Below are 26,986 nucleotides of genomic sequence, written 5' to 3' on the forward strand. Positions count from 1 at the left end.
TAAGAAATCATGAAGACAATACTCTTGATTAAGTGTGTACAGGACTGCATTTTCAGACAGCATCACTCAGGCAGCATTGCAGTTCTAAGCAAAGTTACTCTGCTTGGGAAACTCTGCTTGGAATTGCTCTGCAAATAGATTTACACTGTACAGAAATTTTCTACTTCGAAGTAGATTGCAGGGAATCCAAAAAGAAATGCACATCCTCGCACTGGCTGCACTGCTCTGACAAAAATGGGTTTCCCCCCCACACACACACTCTGGTCTGAGCATTTGCTAGTGTGGTGTGCCTCAACACAAAATGCAAAAGTCGGCTGAGTCACATACAACCCACCCCATGCTTAACTTCCCTGTGGGTGCTTTTTCAAGAGTTCAGAAGCTAATTAGCCTAGATGCCGAATACCAGACGTGCTGGTTCCTGAACTTAGCTGAATCTGATGGTCCTCCTCCTTAAGTGGATAAGCAAGCATGCCCCCCTCTGCTGTGTGCTAATGTTGAGGTCTGTAAGCACAACATTTTGAGTGGGAAGAACTACACAGATCAGGCCTGCATGTGGACTACAGAGTGAGCAGAAGCACAGCTACTGCAGCCTATAAGGCCAGCCACGTTGTCCGTTTGCTATTTTGCTTGTGCACAGGAAGCACCCGCTCTTAAGCACTGGAGTCACCCAGCCAGACCTAACAGTGGTTCTCTGTCTCCTATTCTCATTAGTGAAGTGCACTAGCTTTAAAAAAAGATAGAGATTCTAGATAAGGACAGTTATTGCAGAAGGAACCCTAATGAGAAACATTTAAAGGACAGCAGAAGAAAAATATATATGGAGCATGGGAGTTTCACCTGAGGTTTGTTGCTGGCTGGACCCACACTTTCCTGTTGGGAATCTATGCACCAGCAGTCTCCACGCTCAAATCAATAAGCATTGGAGTCCCCACCCCTTGAAATGCTACTTTGTAATTGGCTGTAGTGAGAGAAAAGCCCCCCCTCGAAACCCAATTGCCGCATAAAAAAGCATTTTAAGGACAAAAACAAAAACAGAGCTATCTGAAAGGAACCGGCGGGGAGGAGGGGGGGGGCTAACCCAAGCCTTGTTTTTAAAATCCTTTCTTCTGCTCAGAAAGAACTCAGAGGAAGCAGGAAGCATTTTAATCCCCACCCCTTGGCACACTGCTTTGTAATTGGCTGTAGTGCTGTCTCTGAGAGAAAAACAGAGTTGCACTTATTTGTAACTGTTGTTCATCTAGTGTTCTTCTGTGCAGGCACATATGGGACTGTGCATGTGCACAGGCCAGCCACGGAGATTTCCCCTCCCATAAGTTTCTAGAATTGTCTGCTACCTCGGGTAGCAACAGCCTTCCCGCCTAAACCATCATGTGACCATCTTTCCCTCAGTTTTCCTCCCTGCGGACAATTCTAGAAACTTATTAAAAAATCTCAGTGGCTGGACTGTGCACATGCTCAGTCCCATGTGGGACTGCACAGAAGCCATGCAGATGAAACCAAGCTTCTGTGTCCCGCACTTTGCCTCATGGATGGGGATTTCACCTGGGCTGAGCTCAGGGGAGATGGAAGAATCGAGTTAACAGAGGTCCTTTATGCATGACAAGCAGACAAACAAGTACCCCTTGTCCGCTGGAGAGCAAATGAAAAAGGCAAGATAAAAAATCTGGACAGGATCCAACTAAAACCCATCGCAAAAATAACATAGCACATGAACATTTAATTTCCTTGTTCTACTCATGTGCCCTTCTTGTGCTTCCAGTGGTTTTGAGATGCTCCATTTTATCCCATAATCTTTTATGATGCACAGGGCATGAGCCATAAAGCACCTAGCATCAACAATGTTATCTCAGATGTGTTTGTTATCGCAGACATCTTGGATCCATCTCTATTGACTGGAGTCTAGACGTAAAACTTCTGCAAGGGTCACATTCTTAATGCTGGTTGCACAACAGCTGCATTCTTAGCTCTGGCATGTTGAAAATGCCATGGGATAGACCTTTGGATCTCTATGAGGTTGACATGTTAAGCAAGACATCAGACCCAGTCTCCTCTTGGGATTCCAAAGTCTTGACTAACTCTGTTTCTGCTAGTTCATACAAACATGTATAAAAACAAAGATCACCATTTCAGTTCCTTAGCCAGGCTGGATTTGGGGTGTGGCCAACTGGTGTCCAAGAGTCAAGTGGTTCCCTCTTTAGATGACCTTTTCCCACTGGGGAAGGTAATCCCAAGAACTAGGATTGCCAACCTCCAGATACTAGCTGGAGATCTCCTGCTATTACAACTGATCTCCAGCCAATAGAGATCAGTTCCCCTTGAGAAAATGGCTGCTTTGGCCATTAGACTCTATGGCATTAAAGTCCCTCCCCTCCCCAAACCCCGCCCTCCTCAGGATCTGCCCCAAAAAACCTCCCACCAGTGGCAAAGAGGGATGTGGAAACCTTATCAAGAACCCATTTCTTGTTGCCATACCAGCCTCTGCATAGAATTTGGCTGAGCCTTATTCACCACTACCCCCTGTAATGATAATTTCAATAATGGAAATGATTGTGAGGGCATGTAATAGTGATAGTGGCATGTAGACAGGGCTGCTGAGGACAGGAGGGGCATTGCCCCACCTGGCCACCAAAACTCTTTTCTCCAACCTATCACTGCCGCTGTTGTGTCAAAGTGGAAAGGGTATCAGGAAGGGGCAGAAGCAATCCTGGTCTACTATCATCTCTGAAGTTTCCATCATCGATGGGAACAGTGTCTTCTGGACTCACACTAGCAGCAGTGGCAAGATGGAATTGGAAAGGGAAATTGGGTGAGGTTGGGTGGGAAAGTTGGCTGGATCCAACCTTATGTCATCCATATGAATTTCCCCACAAACCAGTTTTTCCCCCTCCATTTGTGCTACTTTTTCCTGACTACCTTCTTCATTCTAGCTTGGGGCCCGGCTCTCCATATAGGAGTTTAGCAGTGCAATCCTAAAGTGAATTATCGTCTTCTAAATCTATTGGACTCCAATAGACTTAGAAGGGTGTAACTCTATTTAGGATTGCATTCTAAATGCGGAACAAGGTTATGTCTCTGGAGGAATGAAGCTCTTAAGGGCAGCTTGGTACAAACACAACCTCCAAAGCCCCTATCAGGTTAAGTTTTTATAATTCCATTCATTTAAAATGGATTCGTTTCCGTTCATGTTTTATAGTGTGATTTGTTGTGCTAGAGTTTGACAGTCAGTGCGGGAGATATCACAAAACAGAAACACGAGTGGTCTGTGGAACTGGTCAGTTCAAAACAATTCAGCTCCTGTCCTTTCCCTTCCCCAATTACTCCAAGGCCCTAATCCAGCTCAAGTGAATCATAAGTAAATCCCACGGAAAGTAATTTGAGCTTTAGTTGCTAATAACAAATGACTTACTTGAGCTTCATCTGGACACTCTCAGTATGAGAGTTTTAATACACTTTTGACAACAAAGTCTCATTTCTACACTGTTGGCTTCTGAAAAACATTCACGCTTGTTTTCCTTGTACACAAACAGCCCATCCCTTCAGGGGTAAAGATGCCACTGGGCATTTAATTAAAGGCATGTCAGGCGTTTGAGGGCTGAAGAGACCAGCGACCTCTCAGAAATGCATTTCCAAAATCCACTCTGAGCTGCTGGCTGCTTATCTTGCATCCGAAGCTTTTCAAGGAAACAGGCAGGACGCTTATTTATGTGTAATTTAACATGACAAGGAAGAACTTGCAAGATCAGGGGCTTTCAAGAAGGAGAGCAGAAAAGACGACAAGCTTCTCCTGTCTCAGAATGAGGAATTACAAGCAGCTTTTGGGGTCCCTGCAATTTGTCTCCCTGGGGAAGACAAGCAGAAAAGCTCGTGCCAGCCAGATCATGCATTGGCCGTAACAAATACACAACGACGCTCTCCCAACTCTCTCCTAGAGGTCAGCAGGTATGTACCGAGCACGTGACACTGTGACATTGAAATCCTCTTGTACGCCACCACAATGACATTTCTAATTAATTAATAAGAGCCTTTCTGACTTGAAAGAGTATCAGAGCCAGCCCTGAAACCCAGATGAAACAAACCAAAGGCAGGCTGGAGACCATGGGAGAGAAATCTCCCAGAAGGATTTTCTGAGTCCCAGCACTGAAAACACAATCCCAGCATGATGTTGAACAGGATCTCTCCACCTTATTTCCTTCCTTCTTAGACATTTTCAGATGTTACATCCGTCTAAAGTAGGGTTGCCAGCTCTAGGTTGGTAAATACCTGGAGATTTTGGGGGTGGAGCCTGAGAAGGGCAGGGTTTGGGGGGGGAAGGACTTCAGTGGGGTATAATGCCATAGAGTCCACCTTGTAAAGCAGCCATTTTCAAAAGTGGAACTGATCTCTGTCGCTTGGAGATCAGTTATAATCCCAAGAGATCTCCAGCCACCACCTGAAGGTTGGCAACCCTATCTGGGAGACCCATGTTCACATCCTCACACTGCCACAGAAGGTCACTCGATGGAGATCAGTTGTACTAGCAGATTAGTTGTAATAGCAGGAGATCTCCAGCCACAATCTGGAGGTTAACCTATGCTGGAACTAATGGAGACTGTGGCTCAATAGTAAAACTAAAGTAAACCCAAATTGGGATATATGTATGAAAAGAACTGCAAGGGTGATTAATTCTAAACCAAAACAATATTAATACACCAACCTCGAATAATTAACATACATCAAATAATGCACAGGAGCTTGAGGGAGGTCATATAATCTGTGTTAGAATGCACACGGAAACCTCAAACTACAAACAAGGCGAATAAGGATACAATGTATACAATGTTACAATGTATAAGCCTCAAACAAACTGGAAAAAAAATGGATACAGTAAAGAAAAGTTGAAACAAGCCTCACCAGGCTTATATACAATGTATTTAAAGGTGGAAACAAAAGCCTCACCGGGCTGAAGCCTCACCGGGCTGTTATTATAAAGAACAAATGAAATAATTGGTGCAAAAGCTCAAAGTCATAGTCCATAATTCAACACAAAGAAAACCTGAGACCTCTTGGCAACGACAGATCATCCCATACATATTTTCCTTTCTTCTCTCATAGGGAACGTTCTCAATATGAGTCTCCCTCTTGGAAGAGAAAAATAATTTACAAAGCAGTGGATTCATTGCAACTTCAGAGAATGAATGGTGGTTCCTTTAATCCACGTGGTCGGCAAGCTGATGAAGGATTTCGAAACACGTCCTTGCTTTGTACTCACCTGTTCATCCACCGGCTCAGGTTTTCTTTGTGTTGAATTATGGACTACCATTTTTTTCAGTTTATAACCACCCTTATACATTGTAACATTGTATACATTGTATCCTTATTCGCCTTGTTTGTAGTTTGAGGTTTCCGTGTGCATTCCAACACAGATTATATGACCTCCCTCAAGCTCCTGTGCATTATTTGATGTATGCTAATTATTCGAGGTTGGTGTATTAATATTGTTTTGGTTTAGAATTAATCACCCTTGCAGTTCTTTTCATACATATATCCCAATTTGGGTTTACTTTAGTTTTACTATTGAGCCACGTGCTGCCTTCTCCAACAGTCACCATCTGGAGGTTGGAAAGCCTAACCTGAAGCCCAGACACCATGTGTATCAGGAGCCCACTCCTAACACATGTGATAATCATCTTGTATGAAGAAGGGCAATGTGCACATTTGTTTGCATATACAGCTTTGGTACGCACAAACAAAAATGGGGGGTGGGGGGACTCCAGTGGTGAGTCTGTGCATATTGATGCTGCACATGCATGCAAAATACACACATTGCCCTCCTTCACACAACATGGTGATCACGTGAACATCATGGGTCATGCACGTTCCCTGTACACTCAGTTTCCAGAATCCTGGATGGTACACATGGATGTAGCACCTGGAATGATCTTTCTCTTCCCTATGGCTAAAGTATTTTGTCTCTTCATCTGTTTGTGATTTATCTGCCCGATTTGCTTTTTCACAGATAATATGTAAGACCTCTTCCTTCCTGTCTTACAGCAATCATGGCAGGACCTGACCAACCTATAACCCAGAGTCCCTCTTTACCACTGGCAAGAGGCTTGGGGGGCAGAGCCTGAGGAGGGCAGGGTTTGTGGAGGGGAGGGACTTCAATGCCATAGAGTCCAATTGCTAAAACAGCCATTTTCTCCAGGTGAACTGATCTCTATCGGCTGGAGATCAGTTGTAATAGCAGGAGATAGTAATAGTAATAGTACCTGGAGGTTGGCAACCCCTGACCCTGACCCTCCACTCACCGTAACAGTCTTGCAATCTCTCATTCCACCATTATTATTTGAGGAATGGGGAAACTTTCTTCCTGCTGTTACTTCTCTCTGTTCCTACAGCAGGGATAGTGGAAGGAAAGAAAGGCAGTGAGAGAGAGATGCAAATGGGGAGAGATTTTGGTCCACCACAAATGTGTGGCAGCTTGTACCATTAATTTCTATAGGTCACATATTCGTTGGTCCTACTATGTCTAGATCACTGGTTCCCAACCGGGGGTCCATGGACACCCAGGGGTCCGCGAGAACTAAATTAGGGTCCTCGAAACAAAGTTATAAACCCATAATAAATTAATATTTTCAATTAAAAGTTCTCTATTATAAAAATATATTCAAATATTATTCTAAGTTTAATGTTTAACTAACAGTGATGATTAAAGTTTATTTTCAAATTCTCCGAATTTTTATTTTGAACCTTGGGGTCCCTGCACCGAACAAAAAGGTCCTAGTGGTCCCTGGTCAAAAAAAGGTTGGGAACCACTGGTCTAGATAAAGGCTTAGCAACTATTACAAGTAATGGGGAAATGTTGGAAACGTGCATGCACACCCTTGGGTGTATGAATGTCAGAAATTTAAAACCACCCTTTCTTTCTTTTTTACTTTTAAAAGTTTGAATGTATTGGTAATATACTTTTGAAATCCATGGCCCTAACTACATTCTTTCTACATTGCAACCAGCCTCAAGCTACCTGAAATCCTCTATACAATCTTTATTATCTTTCTTTCTCCCGTGACAACTGCCTATTATATTGACCTCAGAATGTTAATCAGTGGTGGGGGCAGAGATGGTAAGCCGCGGATCAGCAGCCTGAGAACATGTTTCTTACAGATGTAAATCCTGCATAATCCCTGGTTTTTTTTGGGGGGGGGGGTTACATATTTTATTAATGGCTTTTGAAATAAAAATGTTAAAGAAACTATTTCACACTTTCCTTCTAAATATATTAGTGAAAAGTGATCCCTGTTAGTTTCAATAAAACATGTTTCCACATTAATTGCTTAGGATGAGGAGGTTTTTTGTTTTTGTTTTTTTAACCAGGTTCCATTTTTAAATCAAGATAATAGAGAACTGCAAAGCTTTGGATGTCTTCATTTTCTTCCCTCTCAATTTAATTTAGTTTTGATTAAATCTGTTTATGTTTAAGTCCTGTAGCATTTTAATAAAAGAATTTAAAATGTTCAGAATATTTGTTTGTATATATTCCACACAAAAGTACTTGAATTTATACTTATTAACTTTAAAGTATTTCTTTTATAAATGGTAAACTTTAAAAAAAATGTTCTCAAACTTTCTCTGCGCAGGAACATGATTGCTTTGCACAGTTGCTCAGCATGATGATAAAGCTTTCTCTCGCTAACTGAAACATCTCTTTCTCTAAATACTTGGGAGAGCAGAAACTGTAAAAAAAAGGGGGGGCTATGCATCAAAGATGTTTGAATGAGTACGTGAGGGCCTATACACTGGCCAGATGTGCAGCCCTACCATCTGCCATATTAGAAAGAAGATTTGAGAAGATCCCCAGGGTGGAGAGACTTTGCCCGTGTAACACAGGGGAGCTGGAGACCATTGAGCATGTATTTTTTAGATGTCTCCTGTGCAAGTCAGCCCACTTCAATATTATTGACCCTTTGATTAGGGAAATGGGCTCTGGTGATGAGGGTGAATGGACCAAAAGGTTTCTGCTGGGAGACAGCTCACCAAGTACCACCCAGGTTGCAAAATATTGTGCAGTAGCAATGAAGCCACGTTGCCTTAATGTACTTCCTTAATCTGTGGAAATGTAAAATTGGGCGATTCCTAATTTTGTTGGCCTTGGTTGTAAACATATACTCCATATGGTCAGTTTCTGTTTTACCTGTGTCGTCTGGCATACTGGTCACAAATAAAATTTATTTATTTATTTATTACTAGAGCAAGGCTGTATTGTTGCATTGAAAGTGGTTTCACCACCAGAAAACAATAATTCTTTGTTACATTTCTACTGTTGAGGCATTTCACTCACCACTTTGAAAAATGCTGCACAGCGTACAAAATTTACAAAGCTGCAGTGGCTCTTAGCTGTGCTGCGCTTCATGTCAAGAGCAAATTAAAACAGTGAAAGAATGGTGCAAATAAATAAGACAACTGTTATTGACGCTTGGATGAAATGCAATAGGAAAGTGACTTTCCTTAATATTTATAAAGCCATTTCTGTTGAAAATCCCCTGTATGAGGCAGATATGAAAAAGGACTGCCTATGAAATACTTACCAGCTTATTCAACAGCTCTGAAATGTGTGAAGCAATTTGTCTGGAATTGGGTCAGTGTTCGTTTGAAAAGTCTTCTCATTTGTTTGTTTGTTGGTATAGAATAGCCAGAGAGAAAGGCAGGCAACCAAGCTTCAAGGACCATTTGTCATCAAAGAAAGGTCACTAATATATCTAAATTCCCTGCAGTCCTTCAACAGATTCTCAGCCTGATAAACAGTAACAAGAAGCCCTTTGTATATGAATTCTTACAATTGCATGCTGCATGGAGCATGAACTGAACTGTCTCAATGTATTTCCCAAACAAGTATCTGACAACAAGGTTACAAAGCAACAGTAGCATGTCCGGCTGGAAATATACAGCATTGTATAACAAGCAGGGTTTATTTATGAAATACAGTAGAAATGCTCCTTTACAGAGAGGCACATAAACTTCATTGTTGGCCCAGTGTTAACTCACCATCGTATTATGTTAAGCTATGACATCCTGGCCTGTAAAAGATCTGATGTTAGAAACTGGGGAAAGGAAGAGCCCATTCTAGCTGATGTGTACTGGATTAGCACGTATGCCTTTGCAAAAATCAATTCACATTAAAGCCTCGATGGAGCCTAATTGGGACAATGGAGAGAGCATCAAATGGATGCCTATGGCAGGGCCCTGCTCAGTTCATGTTGATGGGATTCACCACCTGTGCTTGGTCTGGTATGCCTGCTTATGATGCAGCAGGAAGGAGGTGGTAGAATCCTGACTGGTAGAATGGACCGCACCACTTCATGGTGAAGAAAGAGGAATTATTTGTTCCAAGCTCCCTTGCAAAGACAGATTTAGCACAGCAGGAAGAAGGCTGCTCTGCGTGAGGTGGTAGCTAACTGGCATTCTTTTATATTGGGGGGAAAAGTGGTGCATGATATTCCCCATCTGCTGGCTGCCACATCTTTAACCACCTCTGGATCCTATCAAAACATTCTGTTGCATGAGTAGAGTGAACTTGAGTGACAGATTTGTGAAGAATGTAGTACCAGGGAGATAATACATCCCGAATCCTCCCCCTGCTGCAAGAAAGATGCCAGGCTGGGGGGTGGGGGTTCCTATAGCCCTGCGAAAACCCTCCTATTCAAGGCTAAGCATTCCTATCAGGACTGTGGTCCAATCGCAGCTAGCGCTTGGTCAGCTAGTGTAGTGCAGTGGTTAAGAGTGTTGGACTGGGATCTGGGAGATCCCAGATCAAATCCCCACTCTACCATGGAAGCTTGCTGGGTGACCTTAGGCCAGTCACACGCCCTCAACCTAACCTACCTTACAAGGTTGTTGTGAGGATAAGATGGAGGCGAGGAGGACAGTGCAAGCTACTTTGGGTTACCAGTGTGGAGAAAGGCAGGGTATAAATGAAGTAAACAAACAAACAAATTGGTCCAGACTGGAAGACTCTTCATTTCAGGACTTCTTGAGCAGCCTGCCTCTGTTTTCCTTGGCTCAGTGCTGAAGCCTAAAGCTCATTGCTTGGGGAAGCTGTGGCCTTCCAGACAACATGGGTCTGTTGCCATGGCTCCTTTGGACAGCTGAAGAAAACATGATCGGGGGTGGGGAGTGGGGTGGCTGTTTTTGTGTAAAACCTCTGGGCCAGACATTTCATGTGTTAAATATTCAGCTGGCTTCTAGAGTTATCCCAGTACATATTTTAAGTAAAAGTCAGCAGAACTTTTGTTCAATGTGAAAGTTGAGTATAACCAACATATGTGCATTGGGGCACCAAATAAGCTCACCAACCAGCAGCAAGAAGAAGAGGAAGAGTTGGTTTTTATATGCTGACTTTTTCTACCACCTATGGAAGACTCAAACCTTCCCTTCCCCTCCCAACAGACACCCTGTGAGGTAGGTGAGGCTGAGAGAACTGTGTCTGGCCCAAGGTCACCCAGCAGGCTTCATGTGAAGGAGTGAGGAAACAAATCCAGTTCACCAGACTAGCATCCACCGTTCATGTGGAGGAGCGGGGAATCAAACCCGGTTCTCCAGATCAGAGTCCACCACTCCAAAGCACTGCTCTTAACCACTACATTACGCTGGTATTCACTGGGCTTAATTCCAGGCAGGACACAGCCCTTGAACTGCTTGTAATTACTAAATCTCAGCCCTGGAAGGTGTGGAAATACACCTATACTGTTCCATCAGTATTTAGCACTCATTTGCCCATGAGTAAAATCCCTGCTGTGAAGGAAGCAGGAATAATGAAGAACAAGGTCCTTCTACTGATGACAGAGGTCTAAACATTTCTTTCCTTTACAGGCTCTATAGAGACAGCATAAAAAAATTTGTACTGCCTTTAAAATGATTTGTGTACCGACTAAAATTCCAGATTTCCCAGCTGCTCTCCAATGAGGCAACTCAACAAGCCAAAAGGTTTTTAAAAAAACACCCAAAAGAGGAGCAAGGGAAGATGGAGCTTAACACTTCTGTCTCTGACACTTCAGCTATGGTTAAATGCTTCCATTTGAATTGCATCCTCACATCTCCCTTTTACAATTTATCTGACAATGAGTAAAAAAGTTCGTGTTCATTATGGGGGGAAACCACTGCACACTTTCACAATGCTTCCAAGAATGAAGTTTGCCCATGGGGAAATCATAAATGGAGTATCTCCCTGAAATTATGACACATGACAACAGATAAATGGACAGTTTGCAAGCTTTAACTATAAAATGCACTACTGGATGTATTAAGTGAAACATGAAAAATAAAATATAAGCCTATTCATTGTCAAATGATGTGAGATTGCTGTGTTTTATGTAGGAGAGGGGGGAAATGTACTGTGGAGCTACTTTGTAAGTGGATCCCCAGAACTGCAGTAATTAGAAGTAGGCTATGCCAAAAGTCTTGTGAAAGAGGTTGGTTTCAAAGAGGGACTTGAAGGAGGAGATGCTGCATCACATACATGCTTAAGAGTTCTAAGCTTTAGGAAATGAAAGGAAAGAGTTGCATCAGTAGCTTGAGATGGCTGGGGGAGGCTGAATTGGAGGAGCTAAGATTAGGAGTAAAGAGTTTACTATGTGGGAGTGTAAACAGGTGTTCCTTCCAACTGGAGTGGCAGAGTCCATCCAGAGGTGCACAGTGCAGATCTCCTCATTGGCTCTAAAATGAAGATGGGAAGAAACTACGATTGAGCCTCATTTTTTTGACATTGAGTCATAGCTGACTTATGGCAACCCTGAAGGGTTTCAAGGCAAGAGGCATTCAGAGGTGGTTTGCTGTTGCCTGCTTCTGCTTCATGACCCTGGTATTCCTTGGAGGTCTCCCATCCAAATACTAGCCAAGGTGGAGGCTGAGAGTGTGTAACCGGCCCAAGGTCACCCAGCAAGTTTCCATGGCAGAGTGGGGAATCGAATCTGGGTTTCCCAGATCCTAGTCTGACACCTTAACCACTGCCCCACGCTGACTCTGCGCCTCCTTTACAGTAACTCAAAAATATACAAAGATGGATGGGGCTGTTCAGCAGAACATATGACTCAATTGGGTCTAGAAGCAAGCATGATAAAGGGTGGTGAGAGAAGGAGCAGGTAACTGGATTGTGAAGAGACCAAAGTCTCTGAGTAACAGGGGCCGTACCAATGGCTTTCTCCAACACAAGCACACAATTGTAAGCGCTGTACTGAATGAAAGAGGGTGGGAAGGGAGTGGGTTCCCACTCCATGCTCACAAGAACTGGAACTGAGGAACGGGCAAGAGCACTTCCGCTTGCACATGCTCAGGCCCATTTATAGAGGGTCATGTCATATTTACGAGCTCCTGACTTGCCTTTCGGGAGAAGTAACCACACCACCACCTCCACTACAGTCCCGTTCTTCAGCAAGGTACAAAATGCCAAGAAAGCCAACAGTGTCCCAAGAAAAATCCTTTGTCTGTGTAAAGAGGTACAAGGTAGAGTATCTCTTATTCAGACATCCCATATCCAGACTGATCCGAAAACTGGACCCTTCGAGCCGGCATGCAGGCAGATTCGTACCACCTGTTTCCAATGTTTCCTCTCACCTAAAAAAATAAAATACAATGTACACTGCATCGTAGGTGGAGACTGAAAGCCGGCCGTTGTTAGTTTCTTTGTTGTTGCTCTTGTTTACAGCGGAAAAACTAGCCCTAGAGCCTGGGCCTGGGCCTGAGGCAAAAAGGGACAAGAGCCTCCCCCCGCCCACTGGAGGACCGGTTAGGACGACAGCGGGGGGCGGGGGGGGGGAGACAATGGAGAAGGAGACGAGGGGGGGAAACGTACAGACACAGAAGACCAAATTATAGGCAGAACTTTCCTAAAAGCAGAGTAGCAGAGTCACTGAGAAGCTGCTTTCCCATCAAGGCAGGAAACAAAACTGGAGACTCTGAGAGAGGAGGGGGTTATTTCACCCGGGAGACAGGAAGTCCTGTGTTTTTTACATTCCTGCCTCCCAGAACATGGAATGGACAATAACCCCAGCTGAAGCCGCCCTTCTCTCTCAGAGCGAGAATGTGACTTTCCCATGCTGTAAATACCTTTAACGAAAGTGGGGTGCCACGCTACCATTTTATTTTGCATACACTTCATCATAACCACGGCCTCCATTAGCATCTCACAGTTGCAATAATGAACAAGGATCTATAGACCTCTCCCCCAAGTTACACTTCAGGAACACAGTTTTCAACCTACATTCAAAAGTACAGGCAGCCATGTGTGAACAAATCTCTTCCAAATCCCTACAGGAAGAGCAGTCTATGCCTTCAGCTGGGCCTACCTCTTTGCTCAATCTTCAGGTCCTTGAGAAATCCCTTTAAGAAGCTTAGTTTTTGTCCACATGAAAGGAAACGTCATGGGTTTACAGTTTCAAGTAACATTGTTCACAAGGGCATACACAGATAAAAAGTTTTGGCTGGACATCTAGATAGCCCTCCTACTTCTTTTTATTGCTTCTCTGCTTGGGTCCCATTTCGATTAACAAAATGTCACTTAAACTACAGGAGGAAAACAAAATTGCACAAAAACATACACATATATTACACCTGAAGTTATTTCCAATGCTTACAAAAATCTTTCCTGTCTAAAACTACAGCACAGATTTTAATAAAACAAACATTTTAATCAATGTGCAATTTAAAAGATGCCCCAAAGAAGCCTTATTGAATTAAACGACTAGTTTTCACAAATTTTCCTGTTTGCTGTTTAAAAATGAAAAAGCTTTCTCTACGCTTGGAAAAAGTCCTGGGTAATCTGACTTTCTTAATTCTGATGCTTAATTCTACTTGAACATATAGCATTTTTGATTTGGGGTCGACTACTCTGTTAAGGGGCGGCGGGGGGGAGGAGGAGCTGGAGAGGTCAAGCTCTACACTTGTGCAGCAGAACCAGCCAGCAGGCATCTTTAGTCTCATAACATGATGACATCATTATAAATTACAGCTCATTTGTTAAGTGATTATGGTGATACATGCAGTCTTCCTTGATACAGTGAACAGCAGGTAAGCACCGAGCGCGCCCCATGCGCTACCGACGCATCGCACAGTCCTACTTTTTACAGCAGACTCTAGACTTTGCCTGGCATCAATCACCCAGCACTGGAGAGCGGTCCACATGGTCAGTCCTAACGCTCCATCTGATGGCATCCCACTGCCACCATAACCACCCTTCCCAAACCCCGAAAATTAGCCCACAGGAGTGTTGCCACTGCAGCCCCCCCTTCAGCCGCAGGAGATCACAGTGAAACGCTTGGAGATGCACGACATGTTGTGGAGGACGATGCCCAGGAGAAAGACCAGGACGCAGGCCACCAGGATGACCGTGCAGACCCCCGACCAGGTGGAGCTTTTCACCATGCCCCGCCTGTCCTGCTCCTCGTCTCCTGTGTCCTGTGGGATCGCAGCCTGCAACGGCTGCTGCTCGGCTGGGATCGTCACCACGGTGACAGACTTCTGCTGAGCGCCTGGTAAGAGGCGGCAGCCAATGTCCCCTGGCAACAGGGACCGCTCCTTGGAGATGGGCAATGGCAACATGTAGCACCCATTGCTAGGAAGTTTGATGAAGACAGGAGTGTGCTCTGAAGTGTGGGGAATCGCAATCACAGCAATGACCTCTGGGTCGTCTGGCAGCTGCGAGACAGAAAATCCGGGGGGCAGCTTAGTGACCCCGCGGCACCAAGGACACCTCAGGTCTTTCTGGCTGGTCCTCATCTGCTGAAGGCAAACTGAGCAGCAGGTGTGTTTACAGTCCAGCAATTTGGGCCTCCGTCGCGGACTGTAGTAGTTGAAACAAATCTGACATTCCAGCAGAATGTCCTGGGACAGAGTCTCCATTGTGGTCCGAGTGGAGAGAAAGAGAGGGGTTATCACGTCGCTTGAAGTCCAGCTTAGAAGCGGTTGGCCAGAGTCCTCTCTCCTGTACTTTCAAGGTGACTTTTTGGTATTCTGCCACCAGACAAAAGGAGATAAGAAGTCTGTAGTGAAACATCTGTCTAGGAATCCATCAGCATCTGAGAAGAAAATTTAAAATGAACAAGGTTAATCATAAAGGTCTACCGAAATACAGAAGAAAACAAAATTTCCCAACCTTTCCTTTCATTAATGTGGAGGAACAGAAAGGGCTTCTCAAACTTAACAAAGAATTATCATAAGGGGAATTTCCATTAGGCATAATAAGCGTTAGCAGACCAAGGTCTCGTAATACAGAGAGGCACGCCTTAAAAGGAGCAGCCCTGGGCTTATTATGGACAAGCCTTGGTAATGATAAAGATGCTTTGAAAAAGTATAAAAGCCCGACAGCCTGATCTGATGAGTATTTTAGCCAGCAAAAATAAAGAGGTTTTGTATGCAGACAGCGAAAAAGGGGCTCTAGGCCAGAGGGTGAGAAGTAAAGGGATCATGAAATGCAGAAAGCACAGGGTAAAGTGTATTTTTCTTGATTAATTTTGTATTTTACAGAATTGCATTTCACCTTGTATTTCTTGCATCTGATGGCCCCTAAACCCCCTTTTTCCTGTACATCGTTGTGATACCCATTCTCCACTCACACAGAGTGCCTACCACCCTCTAAAACAAGGGTGGGGAATCTTTTTCCTGCCAAGGGCCATTTGCTCATTTATAACATCATTCGGGGGCCATAACCAGGTGTAGATCTCCCGGCATGGGTGGGGGGGGGAGAGGGTAGGGTTGCCAGGTCTCCAGCCACCACCTGGAGGTTGGCAACCACAGGGGAGGCCACGCAGAGAAGGCCTGGAGGGCACCCCCGCTCCGCCCTCCCTCCTAGGCAGGAGGGCAGCCAGTGGTGGGGCCCAAGCAAACGAGGCGCCAGGGGGGCGCAGCCCGCAGCCTATCCTCAGGGAAGGAAGGGAGGAAGGAAGGAAAACAGAGAAATGGAGGGGGAGAAAAGGACGGAAGGAGACAGACAAAGAAAGAGACGAGGGAGAGAGGGGGAGAAAGGAGAAAGAGTGACAGAAAAAGAGGAAGAGAGAAAAGCCTTCCCCCCCCACACACACACACCCGCACACACTGGCCCCACACAACCAGGCCCCAGGCTCCCCACCTTCCCCAACACACACACACACACACACACACAGCAGCAGCAGCACACGCAGCCCTGCGTGACCAGGCCCCAGCCTCCATGCCCCCCCCCCGAGTCCACAAAAGGCCCTCCAAGCCCGATTGGTTCCCGCGCACATGTTCCACCGCCGGGAGCCACCGGCCTCTCCCCCCCGCACTGCTTGACAGGCGGCGAGAGGGGCTTACAGTGTGCCGCAGCGTTCCTGCATGCCGCGACTGTAGGGGGCAGCCTTGGGGGAAGCGTCCCTCCCCTCCCCCTCCTCTCGCTGACCAACAGTCGACGAGAGGAGGTCCAAAGGGCGCCGCGGCCCCAGGAATACCCTCGGGGAGGGTCGTGCTGTGCTGCGCCTCCGCGGCTGGGCCCTGGAGCTCCCGAGGGCCACTGAAAATGTTCTTGGGGACCGCATACGGCCCCCGGGCCAGACGTTCCCCATCCCTGCTCTAAAAACTCTCTCTCAGATTCAGGGTACCTGTAGGTCCGGCCCTCACACAACGCTACCCTTCTCCTCTCTTTCAAAATCTCTAGAGAGCCGTGACCATTTCACCTCTCAGGTCCTCTCTGCCACTCACAGAGACGTCAGCAGACAGGATGGCCCGGCCACCTTTAAGAACAGGGGGGGCCCCACCACTCCACGCTTCACAGAGTTACTGGAGTTGGGGCCCAAACACTGTTCTGTTCACCCACTGCCACGATTGATTCATATTCTAAAACATATATCTGGACCGAGATCTTCACTTGACTCTCTGTGTGTGTTTCTTTCCCTGAGACACAAAGCCCACAGGGTTAAACAAAGCAAGAAGCAAAGGTTCCAGACTCACCTGGAGCCAGCTTTGGTGTCTGGGGCGGGGGCGGAGAGTTATGTTCATTAAAGATGAGTAGTAGTATGTTATATAGTCAGTTCTCAGCCCAATAGCCCTTGGACAGCAAGTTAACTTTTATTTATTATATGAACATAACATTGAAGCAAGTAAGGTAGATGTTACAAAGTTTCATTTCCAAATGGACTTTTGAACTGTTTCCCTATTCCAGTAACTTGGATCTTGCGTTACAAATCGACCTTTTTTAGCCAGTTAGCTTTAGCCTCCGCTTCACTCAATCAGACATCTTTTTTACCCTGTCAACTCCCAACTGGTCTCTAACTGCTCTCTCAACCACTTGTTTTCCAACTATCTCCCCGCAACAATCCGGCAGCTCCCATTAGTTGCTCCTGGGGAGAGGAGGAACCTAACCTGGGAGACAGGCCCACCATAGCCAAGCTGAGGAGGGGGCATTTAGTAAAGTGATCCTAGGGTTGCCAACTTCCAGGTGGCACCTGGAGATTCCCCGCTATTACAATTGATCTGCAGCCAACCAAGATCAGTTCCCCTGTAGAAAACAGCTGCTTTGGAGGGCGGATTCTATGGCATTATACCCTGCCTAGGTATACTCTGCCTTTCCCAAACCCTGCTCTCCCCAGGCTCCACCCCAAAATCTCCAGCTATTTCCCATCCTAGAGCTGGCAACCCCAAGTGATACCCACCTATGGTTTGAAGTGGTACAGTCCATTCTACCATGCCAGGACTGTACCACCTTATTCACTTGCACGTGTGTATCTTTAGTCTTTAGATACACAAAACAGCACAGCCCACAGGCCAGCAAAAGTAAAGGAAAAATGCTGGCTGCGAATATTTTTATACTGATAGTGCAGATTTTAGATATGTGTATATCAGATCTGTCAACCCTTCAGCCCTTGCAATACATCTAGTTAAACAGAGATGCTTCACTGGGGTGGGGGGAGGGGAGAATGGCAAGAAAAACAGACAAGAAAGAAGTAATGTCTATAGGGAACAGTCACTTTAGATACAATCCAGAAATACTTAGACAAGCCACTAGTAACATCTAGTTAATGGCCTTACCATAAATAATGTCTTTAATAATATATTAGGTAACATTTACATCTACACATTTTATACCTGGGAGGGGCTGTGGCTCAGTTTGTAAAGCATCAGCTTGGCATGCAGAAGGTCCCACGTTCAATCCCTGGCACCTCCAGTTAAAAGTACTAGGCAAGAAGGTGATGTGAAAGACCCATGCCTGAGACCCTGGAAAGCTGCTGCTGGTCAGAGTAGACCATACTGTCTTTGGTGGACCAAGGGTCTGATTCATGTATTTACAAAAGATATTCACGCAGACTAGGGTAATAAAACCCCAAAAAACACCCACTTTCTTAAAACTGTGCAATGCTTTCTCAAGAACAAAATGTTTGCTCTGGCTTTCTTTTGCCTTATACAGCCTCCCCTGGAACAGCTCCCTTCGATACCACAATTCACAGTTGCCACTTTAAGTCATCATTGCTACCAACACCAGCTCTGGGCTGGGCCTCTGAAACAGCCGTGGTTTCCTTTGACATTCTTGAGCCACAACAATCTTCTACAGCTTTTCTGTTATATGAACAGTGATTTTTGAAGATACAAACAGGGTAGATACCACTTTCCAATTCAGTGTGCCTTTAACTGGCATTTAACTACTCTGGCTCAAATTCAAGCAAGAACATGCATTCCTGTAGCAGCTTGGTGTAATGAAATAAAAGTTGTTGTTTTGAATAAAGCTTTGGACTACAAAATGCAAGGCAAAAAAATGCTGAGTGACAGAAAGAGCTGGTCCAAAAGGTTAGCCAGGCTCAAAAAGCAATATACATATACATCCAGCCGAGAAAAGTTCTGCAAAGCTTTCTGGAGCCAGCCAGGCTTTGTATGAGGGTACAGCTGACTTCAGCAGCAGTCAAAAGCATTGTTTTATCATAAGTGCTTTAGATTAACTGATGACAGCCAAGAAAATGTTGCTTATGGAGGAGACCCAGAGCTAGAAGAGAATCAGACTGTCAGGAGTATCCTTAGGACTCTCTCAAAGTACAGAAAGCGGGGGGGGGGAGGAAGGCCAGGGGGCACACCAGAGGGAGACCAAGAGACAAAGAGACAGCCGGAATCAGGATTAATATCCTTGGCCGGTGAAGATTTGATCGCAGCTGAAATCTCTGCAGGGCTGAGCTGTTTCGACTAACGCTGATAAAACTATTCGGGAATGCGGGGGGGCGGGAATCACAGGCCGAAGAAGCAAAGCGACAAGAAGGCAGATGGCTTAGCAGTGACAGAAAGGCAAGAAAGGACACAGTAGTGCACATTTCTTACTCACATGCAGAATCAGATCCAATAAATGAGATCACTAAAAGAAGCAAGATATTTGGAAAATATGACCAGCAATGAGAAACAGAGTGAAGATTGTTTTTGCAGCGACATCACACAATGAAACACAAGGGAAAGTGTTTGCATAGCCCATGGAGAACTACACGAGAGACTATTTGACCCTGGGAGACCTACTTTTAGTGTGGAGAATTAAAAAAAAAACCTATTTTAATGCACTCTTGATAGGAGAGTCCTCTTGTGTGAGATTTATAAAGGAAATTGCTTCAGTTGCTTCAGTCAGTTTTGGGACATGAATGTGCATTGGCCAGAATGCTCATTTGCATTACAAAGGTCTTTCTGTTCTATACTTTCTGATGCTGCATCAGTAATCAGAGATTATCATTAATAATAGCACAGAAGAGTCTGAAAAGTGCTTGCATGGTTAAATACGAAAAGCACTGCATACTGACATTGTTTATAAGCTTCTGTGGCTAAAACATGGCTTCCCAGCTCTTGATAAGGAGGGTATTGGAAGAACATTAATAACCAGTCACCAATATCTGTGTGGGCCTGGCTTTGACCTATCTTGACAATATCTTAGCCTGGCTTTGACCTATCACAAGGAAGCCCTGCAATCAGCCATTTTCTTGTTGCCTGTAGCAAGCGACAGTCACCTTGAGGCAACCAGGCTAGGAACTGTCCTCACTGAGCTTCAGTATTCTGAGTTCTGGGCCCAGTCCAGGTAGGGTTGCCACCCTCCAGGTGGCACCAGGAGTTCTCCTTCAATTACAATTGATCTCCAGATGACCAAGATAATTTCCCCTGGAGAAAATGGCTGCTTTGGAGGGTAGCATTATACCCCGCTGAGGTCCCTCCCTTCCCCAAACCCCAACCTCTACCCCCAAAATCTCCACGTATTTCCTAACGCAGTACTGGCAACCCTAAATCCAGAGACGTTCTCCTGCACAGTTGTGTGTGTGTGAAGTGCCATCAAGTCAAAGCCAATTTACGGCAACCCCTTATGGGGGTTTTCCAGGCAAGACACTAACAGAGGTGGTTTGCCAGGGCCTTCCTCTGCATAGCGACCCCTGACATTCCTTGGTGGTCTCCCATCTAAATACTAACCAGGGCCGACCCTGCTTAGTTTCCGAGATCTGATGAGACTGGCAGGGCCCGCATAGTTAGCATTACTTAATTTTAAACTCCTCCCACCTACTCCCTAAACTTTACATTAAGGAAAATGTTAAAAACAGCCGTATTTCAGAAATTTAAATGTTACCCACTATCACACGTCTGCCCTGGGCCACAAAATAGGTTGCTAACACAGTCGTGACAAATGCTGAAGCTGCAAGCCTTGGTGAAGCTTTATGCTTTGGAAACACATCGCCTTTCTGCAAGGTTCATATCGACCTCTCAGCGATACGGCTGCATTAGAATGCTTCACCTTTTCCAAGAAAGGTTCATTATGCAAACTCCCCAAACACATTAAGCATCCTTAGAAACCATTACAGGCCATATATGATTTATGGCAGAGAGCGAAATTAATGTGTTTGTTGCTCTAAAGCTGTTAAAAAGAAAAAAAAAGTAGACATGGAGGGGGGAGAAAGTGGCATAAATTCTCAAATGAAAAATTAATTGCCAGAATCATCTGTGCTAAAATATAAATAGGATATGGCTTTGGAGGTTTTTCAAGTTAAAAAGAAAAGGGAAAGCGTTGTCATTGTAAATGATTCCAATACGGTCAGAAATGAATTGGGAATCTGAGCAGGAGTTGTTATTATGAAACGAAAATGATGATGCTGGTCTCAGAGCTATTTGACTTCTCCAAATATTCCCCATAGAGAAAAGGGCTCACCTTATTTATAGACTCTCTTGTGGCTCCAATTGCCAATAGTATCTCAGCAGCAAATGAATGTATTCCCGTGTAGAAGAAATGACTGTGTCAACACACAAACAGCCGCGTACATAATGAGAAAAGGGGTGGGGGTGGGGAACTCTTTTCTTAAGTCATTTTCAGAAAGGGCTGTGAACAGCTACTAGCCTATAGTAAGTCGAAGATTAGGCAGGAGATTGAAAAAAATGTTTTCTCCTGCCCTTCTAAGCCCCCAAATTCCTTACACTAATGTATGGGCTGGCATTTGTTTAACAGGTTTTGGGGGTTAGCAACTTTGAAAGCCGGTCCCAGGTTCAATCCTCAGCAACTCCAGTTCAAAGGATCAGGTAGTGGGTGATGTGAAAAACCTCCGCCTCAGACCCTGGACAACCGCAGCCAGTCTTAGACGGTACTGGTTTCAATGGACCGGTGGTCTGATTCAGTATAAAGCAGTTTCATATGTGCTCATCAGTCCACTTCATGTTGTATTACTAACGGCCAAACAATATGAGATGCTGCTGTAAAATCAGCCATCAAATCTTCAGTATGCTTTTTCTTTCAGAAACAGCGGCCATAGAAGGCCCAATAGGAATCACACCGGGGGAGGGTTAACACTTTCTTCACAAACTTTTTCTCAGCTCAAACAGGCCCCTCCCAAACTATATGCCCCATTGGGAGAAGCATGCAGCAAATACCAGCTCCCAGGGCCTGACACCAAAAAAGGAAGAGGGGAATAAGAGTTAACCCCCCTCCATCCTTGCCTGTCAAGAATCTTGTAAGCCTCTCAGCTGGTCCAGCTCTCATTTAACAAGGGAACAAGGTTACTCGCATGGTTACTGATCTATCAGGTAACTTTAAAAAAAAGGTAAAGGTCCCCTGTGCAAACACCGGGTCATTCTTGACCCATGGGGTGATGTCACATCCCAACGTTTATTAGGCAGACTTTGTTTATGGGGTGGTTTGCCAGTGCCTTCCCCAGTCATCTTCCCTTTACCCCCAGCAAGCTGGGTCCTCATTTCACCGACCTCGGAAGGATGGAAGGCTGAGTCGACCTTGAGCCGGCTGAGTCAACCTGAAACCAACTTCCATCGGGATCAAACTCGGGTCGTGAGCAGAGCTTGGACTGCAGTACTGCAGTTTACCACTCTGTGCCATGGGGCTCCTAACTTTTAAAACAGCCTCTTTGTAAAGCAGAAACACTTTCTGTACTGTTTTTAGCTCTATGACCGTCATTTGCCACGCAGCTTTTCAAACAGAATGAAAGAATGGCCTCCCCAGGTGGCCCTTTTTTCCTGCCACCTTCACCGTCCAGTTTGGGTATTGTCTCCATAAATACCAGCCTTAAAAAGATGCCTGAAAACTGAATCTCATTTAAAATAAATCTCTTCACAGACACACTTCTCGCCAAGGCAAGTCACTGGATAACTGAGCTGGAATCAGGGTGTATTAAGGTAGCACATCCGCTACTGAAAATAACTGGATGAGGTGAAACAGTGAGTTTTTAAAAATCCTACCTTGCATTGGCCATAACAGAGGGGGGGGGGATTTTTTTCTTCAGAGCCTGCCTTACATGCTGCAGCAAGCAAAAATATATCTAAGGAAACAATGTCCCTTAAAACGAGGGTTTTAATCGTTTGTCACTCTGCTCAGGTTTTCCTGCATTTGTGGGCAAGGGTTGCTGAACTTGCTCTATATCACAACAGAAACATAATTTCCTGAGGAAGTGATTTTGTGCATGTGCGGCTGAAGAGAACAGCCAAAGCTTTTTTCTTCTTCTTCTTTTGGTCACTGAAAGAAAACGGCTTCATTAAGGTGGTGAGGAAATAAATTAATCTATATTGGTCTCTTTCGCTCACCTGCTTATTCAGTATACTAAATATGAACACACACTTGCTGGCAAACTCCATCAGCTCATAAAGGGGTGCTCAAATTATCCGGGAAAGAAAGACAAAGTCATTTAAATACCAACCTTTGTAAATGTGTGTGCGTGCGCAGGAACTGTGAACGTTTTTTAAGTGAAAGGAAAAATGTTATTGTATATAACCATTGGCCATCACAATTTATTAAAACCAATAATAATACAAATACAATGGATGAATAAGATATTAAAATAGATAACGGAATGTACTAAAACATTATGAGCTGTGGCTCACGAAAGCTCATCCCCTGCCAGAAATTTTGTTATTCTTTAAGGTGCTTCTGTGGACTCTGGCTCTTTTCTACTGCTAGTGACAGACTACTAACACGGCTACCCATTGTGATCAACCCACCAAAGGTGTGTGAAAGGACTTTCTGAGTGGTTCCTGAACACTACTTTCATAGTACTAAACAGTCAGGTTATTGGTTCTTGTAGGTTGTCCGGGCTGCGTAACCGTGGTCTTGGTATTTTCTTTCCTGACGTTTCACCCACAGCTGTGGCAGGCATCTTCAGAGGAGTAACACTGAAGGACAGTGTCTCTCAGTGTCAAGTGTGTAGGAAGAGTAATATATAGTCAGAAGGGGGTTGGGTTTGAACTGAGTCATTGTCCTGCAAAGTATTAAAGGTAATGTGCAAATCATTGTCCTGTAAGTATCAAGATAATGTGCTAATGAGGGTGTGGTATGATAATGTGGAACCATTGTATCCTGAAAAACTCCAACCACCACCCCCAACAGAAAAGAGGAATAATCAAAACATTAATGGACCGTGCAAGACGGATCTGTGAACCACAGTTTCTCAAGGAAGAAATTAATAATCTAAATCATGCACTGCTAGCAAACGGCTATTCCAGAAATGAAATCAAAAGGGCCATTAAACCAAACAAAAATCAGAAAACACAGGAAAAATAGTCCCCCATAGGAAAGGTATTCTTGCCATTTATTAAAGGAGTCACTGATCGGATGGAAAAACTTTTGAAAAAACATAACCTACATACAGTGTTTAAACCCACCAAGAAAATACAACAGATGTTACGATCAGCAAAAGACAAAAGAGACCCCCTCACCTCTGCAGGAGTATATCATATACCTTGCAGTTGTGGACAAGTTTACATCGGGACAACAAAACGCAGCATACAAACAAGGATAAAAGAACATGAAAGGTACTGCAGACTTGGCCAACCTGAGAAATCAGCAGTGGCTGAACATGGACTGACCCAAACAGGACACAGGGTCTTAGTCCAAGACACTGAAATACTGGACAATTCTACCAACTATTTTGTTGGATTGCACAGAGAAGCCATTGAAATTCATAAACATCAGCACAACTTTAACAGAAAAGAAGAGAGTTTAAGAATGAATAAGGCTTGGCTTCCTGTCCTGAAAACCTCCAGACTAACAAAGACTACAGTCCACAATAGCCATGCGGATTAGCCTTGGATTCCACATGTTAACAGATCACTTCAGGATACAATGGTTCCACATTATCATACCACACCCTCATTAGCACATTATCTTCATACTTACAGGACAATGATTTGCACATTACCTTTAATACTTTGCAGGACAATGACTCAGCTCAAATCCAACCCCCTTCTGACTATATATTACTCTTCCTACACACTTGACACTGAGAGACACTGTCCTTCAGTGTTACTCCTCTGAAGATGCCTGCCACAGCTGCGGTCGAAACGTCAGGAAAGAAAATACCAAGACCACGGTTACACTGCCCGGACAACCTACAAGAACCAATGAACTCTGACTGTGAAAGCCTTCGACAATAGTCAGGTTATTATTCATGTGACCCCTGCACTGAAATGCCAAGGATGGTTTGACTTGCAAACTGTACCTGTAGAGTTGCTAGACAAATCCTCTGGATTCTGTCCCATATTCCTGAGTCTTAGACTGATGTGTGCTGCTATACCTTTGTAATACACATAACATTCTCTCACATACACAAATGTGCAAGCGCACACACCCCAGCATAGTGTTGTATGTCTGTGACCGTTACAGGTTACACCTTGGTCTATCTTCTAAGGTTTTCTATGTTCTCTCCTGTCTCCTCTTGCTGTTCATATTCTGCTTTACCACGCCCAACTTGCTCCCAAGTCCAGCCCAGCAATTCCTGTAGAGTCTAGTTGGACTGGGATCTTTTGCTGCCTCACCTGATCCTCTGTTCCTATTCTTCTTTTAATTTGGGTCTCTAGTTTAACAGATCTCTCCCCAGTATTGACCTCTTGGCTCGTTCTCTTGACACCACATCTTGGTTTTTGCCAGTTATCAGTATTGTTGTTACTCAGGTGATGTCTTGAACCTGACAAAAGATTGGCCTTCGCCGTGGTGGTACTTCTAGCATCTAACTAGTATGCATAGCTGGGGTTTATAGCTCTTGAATTTGCAGACACTGGTCTTCTATTACAAAAGATGTCATAATCCTTTCTGAATGATCATAATCTAAGGGGAAGGCAAGGATCATTTAGTCCTCCTCTTGCAATTCTCCATGGTTGCTAAGGGTGTGAATGCCTTCAGGCGTAAGTGAAGCACTGGCTCTCAATTGCTTTTTTTTTTTTTTTTTAGATTTTGTTTCTTGGGTGTGTGTAATATACAGCACCGCAGTTTCTTCCTGAACATGTGTGGGGATTTTTATGATTGCATTTTTCTTCACAAGCATTTAAGATGTGTTATAAAGTGCAGTTGCTTAACTACAATCATACAGCATCCGTGAATTTCCAAAGCACAGGGGCATTTTTATAAAGGGATTAGAACTGTAGTATAGTGAAACAGTCCAGGAGGGTGCTTTTACAAGGGAATAGGATTGTAGTCTATTGCAATGTTTATTGTATTAGAATCTTATATTTACTGTATTGTCTTCTACCTTTATAATCTACTTTCTACATTGTTTATGGTATGTCATGCCTGAGACAGTTTTGTGTTTACATTGGGAGGGACTGTTTTGGGTATACAGAGGAGGGACCATGGCTCAGTGGCAGAGGATCTGCTTGGCATGCAGAAGGTCCCAGGTTCAATCCCCGGCATCTCCAGTTAAAGGGACTAGGCAGGTAGGTGATGTGAAAGATCCCTGCCTGAGACCCTGGAGAGCCGTTGCCGGTCTGAGTAGACAATACTGACTTTGATGGACCAAGGGTCTGATTCATGTGTTCAATTCTATCATCTTAGTCCTATTGCATAGTTTATTGCCCATTTTATGATGTCTGATTGCACTATTCTTATATTTTGTAATCTGCCTGGAGTCTCAGCTATAAACGAAATAAAATAAAACAAGTGTGCTTATCTAGGGCTTTCATGGTGTATTGGGGAACCCTGAAAAAGCACTTTTGCTTGCATGCAGGTTCCAATTAACGTGTACAGGACCAGGCAGGCAGAGTCTGCCACCACAATCCTTCTCTCCAACACATACTTAATCTATCCGGTTAGGATGTTTGAAAAGTGTCAGTGTCTCTACATATCAATAAAAAAAAAAGGAAAAACTGCCATCATCAGTGCTATTCCACCTCGGCCTACAGGAATCAGATGCTTAGAACATACACTGAAAACCTGATCCTGAACCTAAAATGAAATTTGACAGAGCTGCATTCCCGGGCTGCATTTTCCTAACCAACAGCAGGAGTCACTCCAGTCTCAGACCACTGAGGTCAAGCCTCCTAGATCTGTCAGACGGTATCCCCTCCTTTCTACAAGCAGATGAATCCGCTGCAAAGCAGTGCAACGGGGCTCCACAGGCCATGAGAGAAAAGCGGAAGTTAAAGTGTAGCCACGAAGAAATCTGTAGGCAGCTTCCTTCCTACATGTGCTGCAACCAACTCTTTTGAAGCCTCAAGTAAAGGACCTCAGATGTTTGTCAGATCTCTCAATTATTTTGAACTTCATCTGATAAAGAGTTCCTTCTCCTAGCCTTTTTCACAC

The 26,986-nt window shown here is 44.4% G+C and overlaps 1 protein-coding gene across 1 annotated transcript; it reads right to left on the reverse strand.

Moving 5' to 3' along the window:
• Positions 1–14,195: 14,195 nt before the first annotated feature.
• On the reverse strand, positions 14,196–14,872 carry RNF152 (ring finger protein 152). Its single transcript, XM_056854568.1, has one exon. The coding sequence runs from the start codon at positions 14,866–14,868 to the stop codon at positions 14,257–14,259; it is 612 nt and encodes a 203-aa protein (XP_056710546.1). The 5' UTR covers positions 14,869–14,872; the 3' UTR covers positions 14,196–14,256.
• Between the last annotated feature and the right edge of the window lie 12,114 nt (positions 14,873–26,986).

The sequence above is a fragment of the Euleptes europaea genome, chromosome 8, assembly GCF_029931775.1.
Source record: "Euleptes europaea isolate rEulEur1 chromosome 8, rEulEur1.hap1, whole genome shotgun sequence".
Taxonomy (NCBI): Eukaryota; Metazoa; Chordata; class Lepidosauria; order Squamata; family Sphaerodactylidae; genus Euleptes; species Euleptes europaea.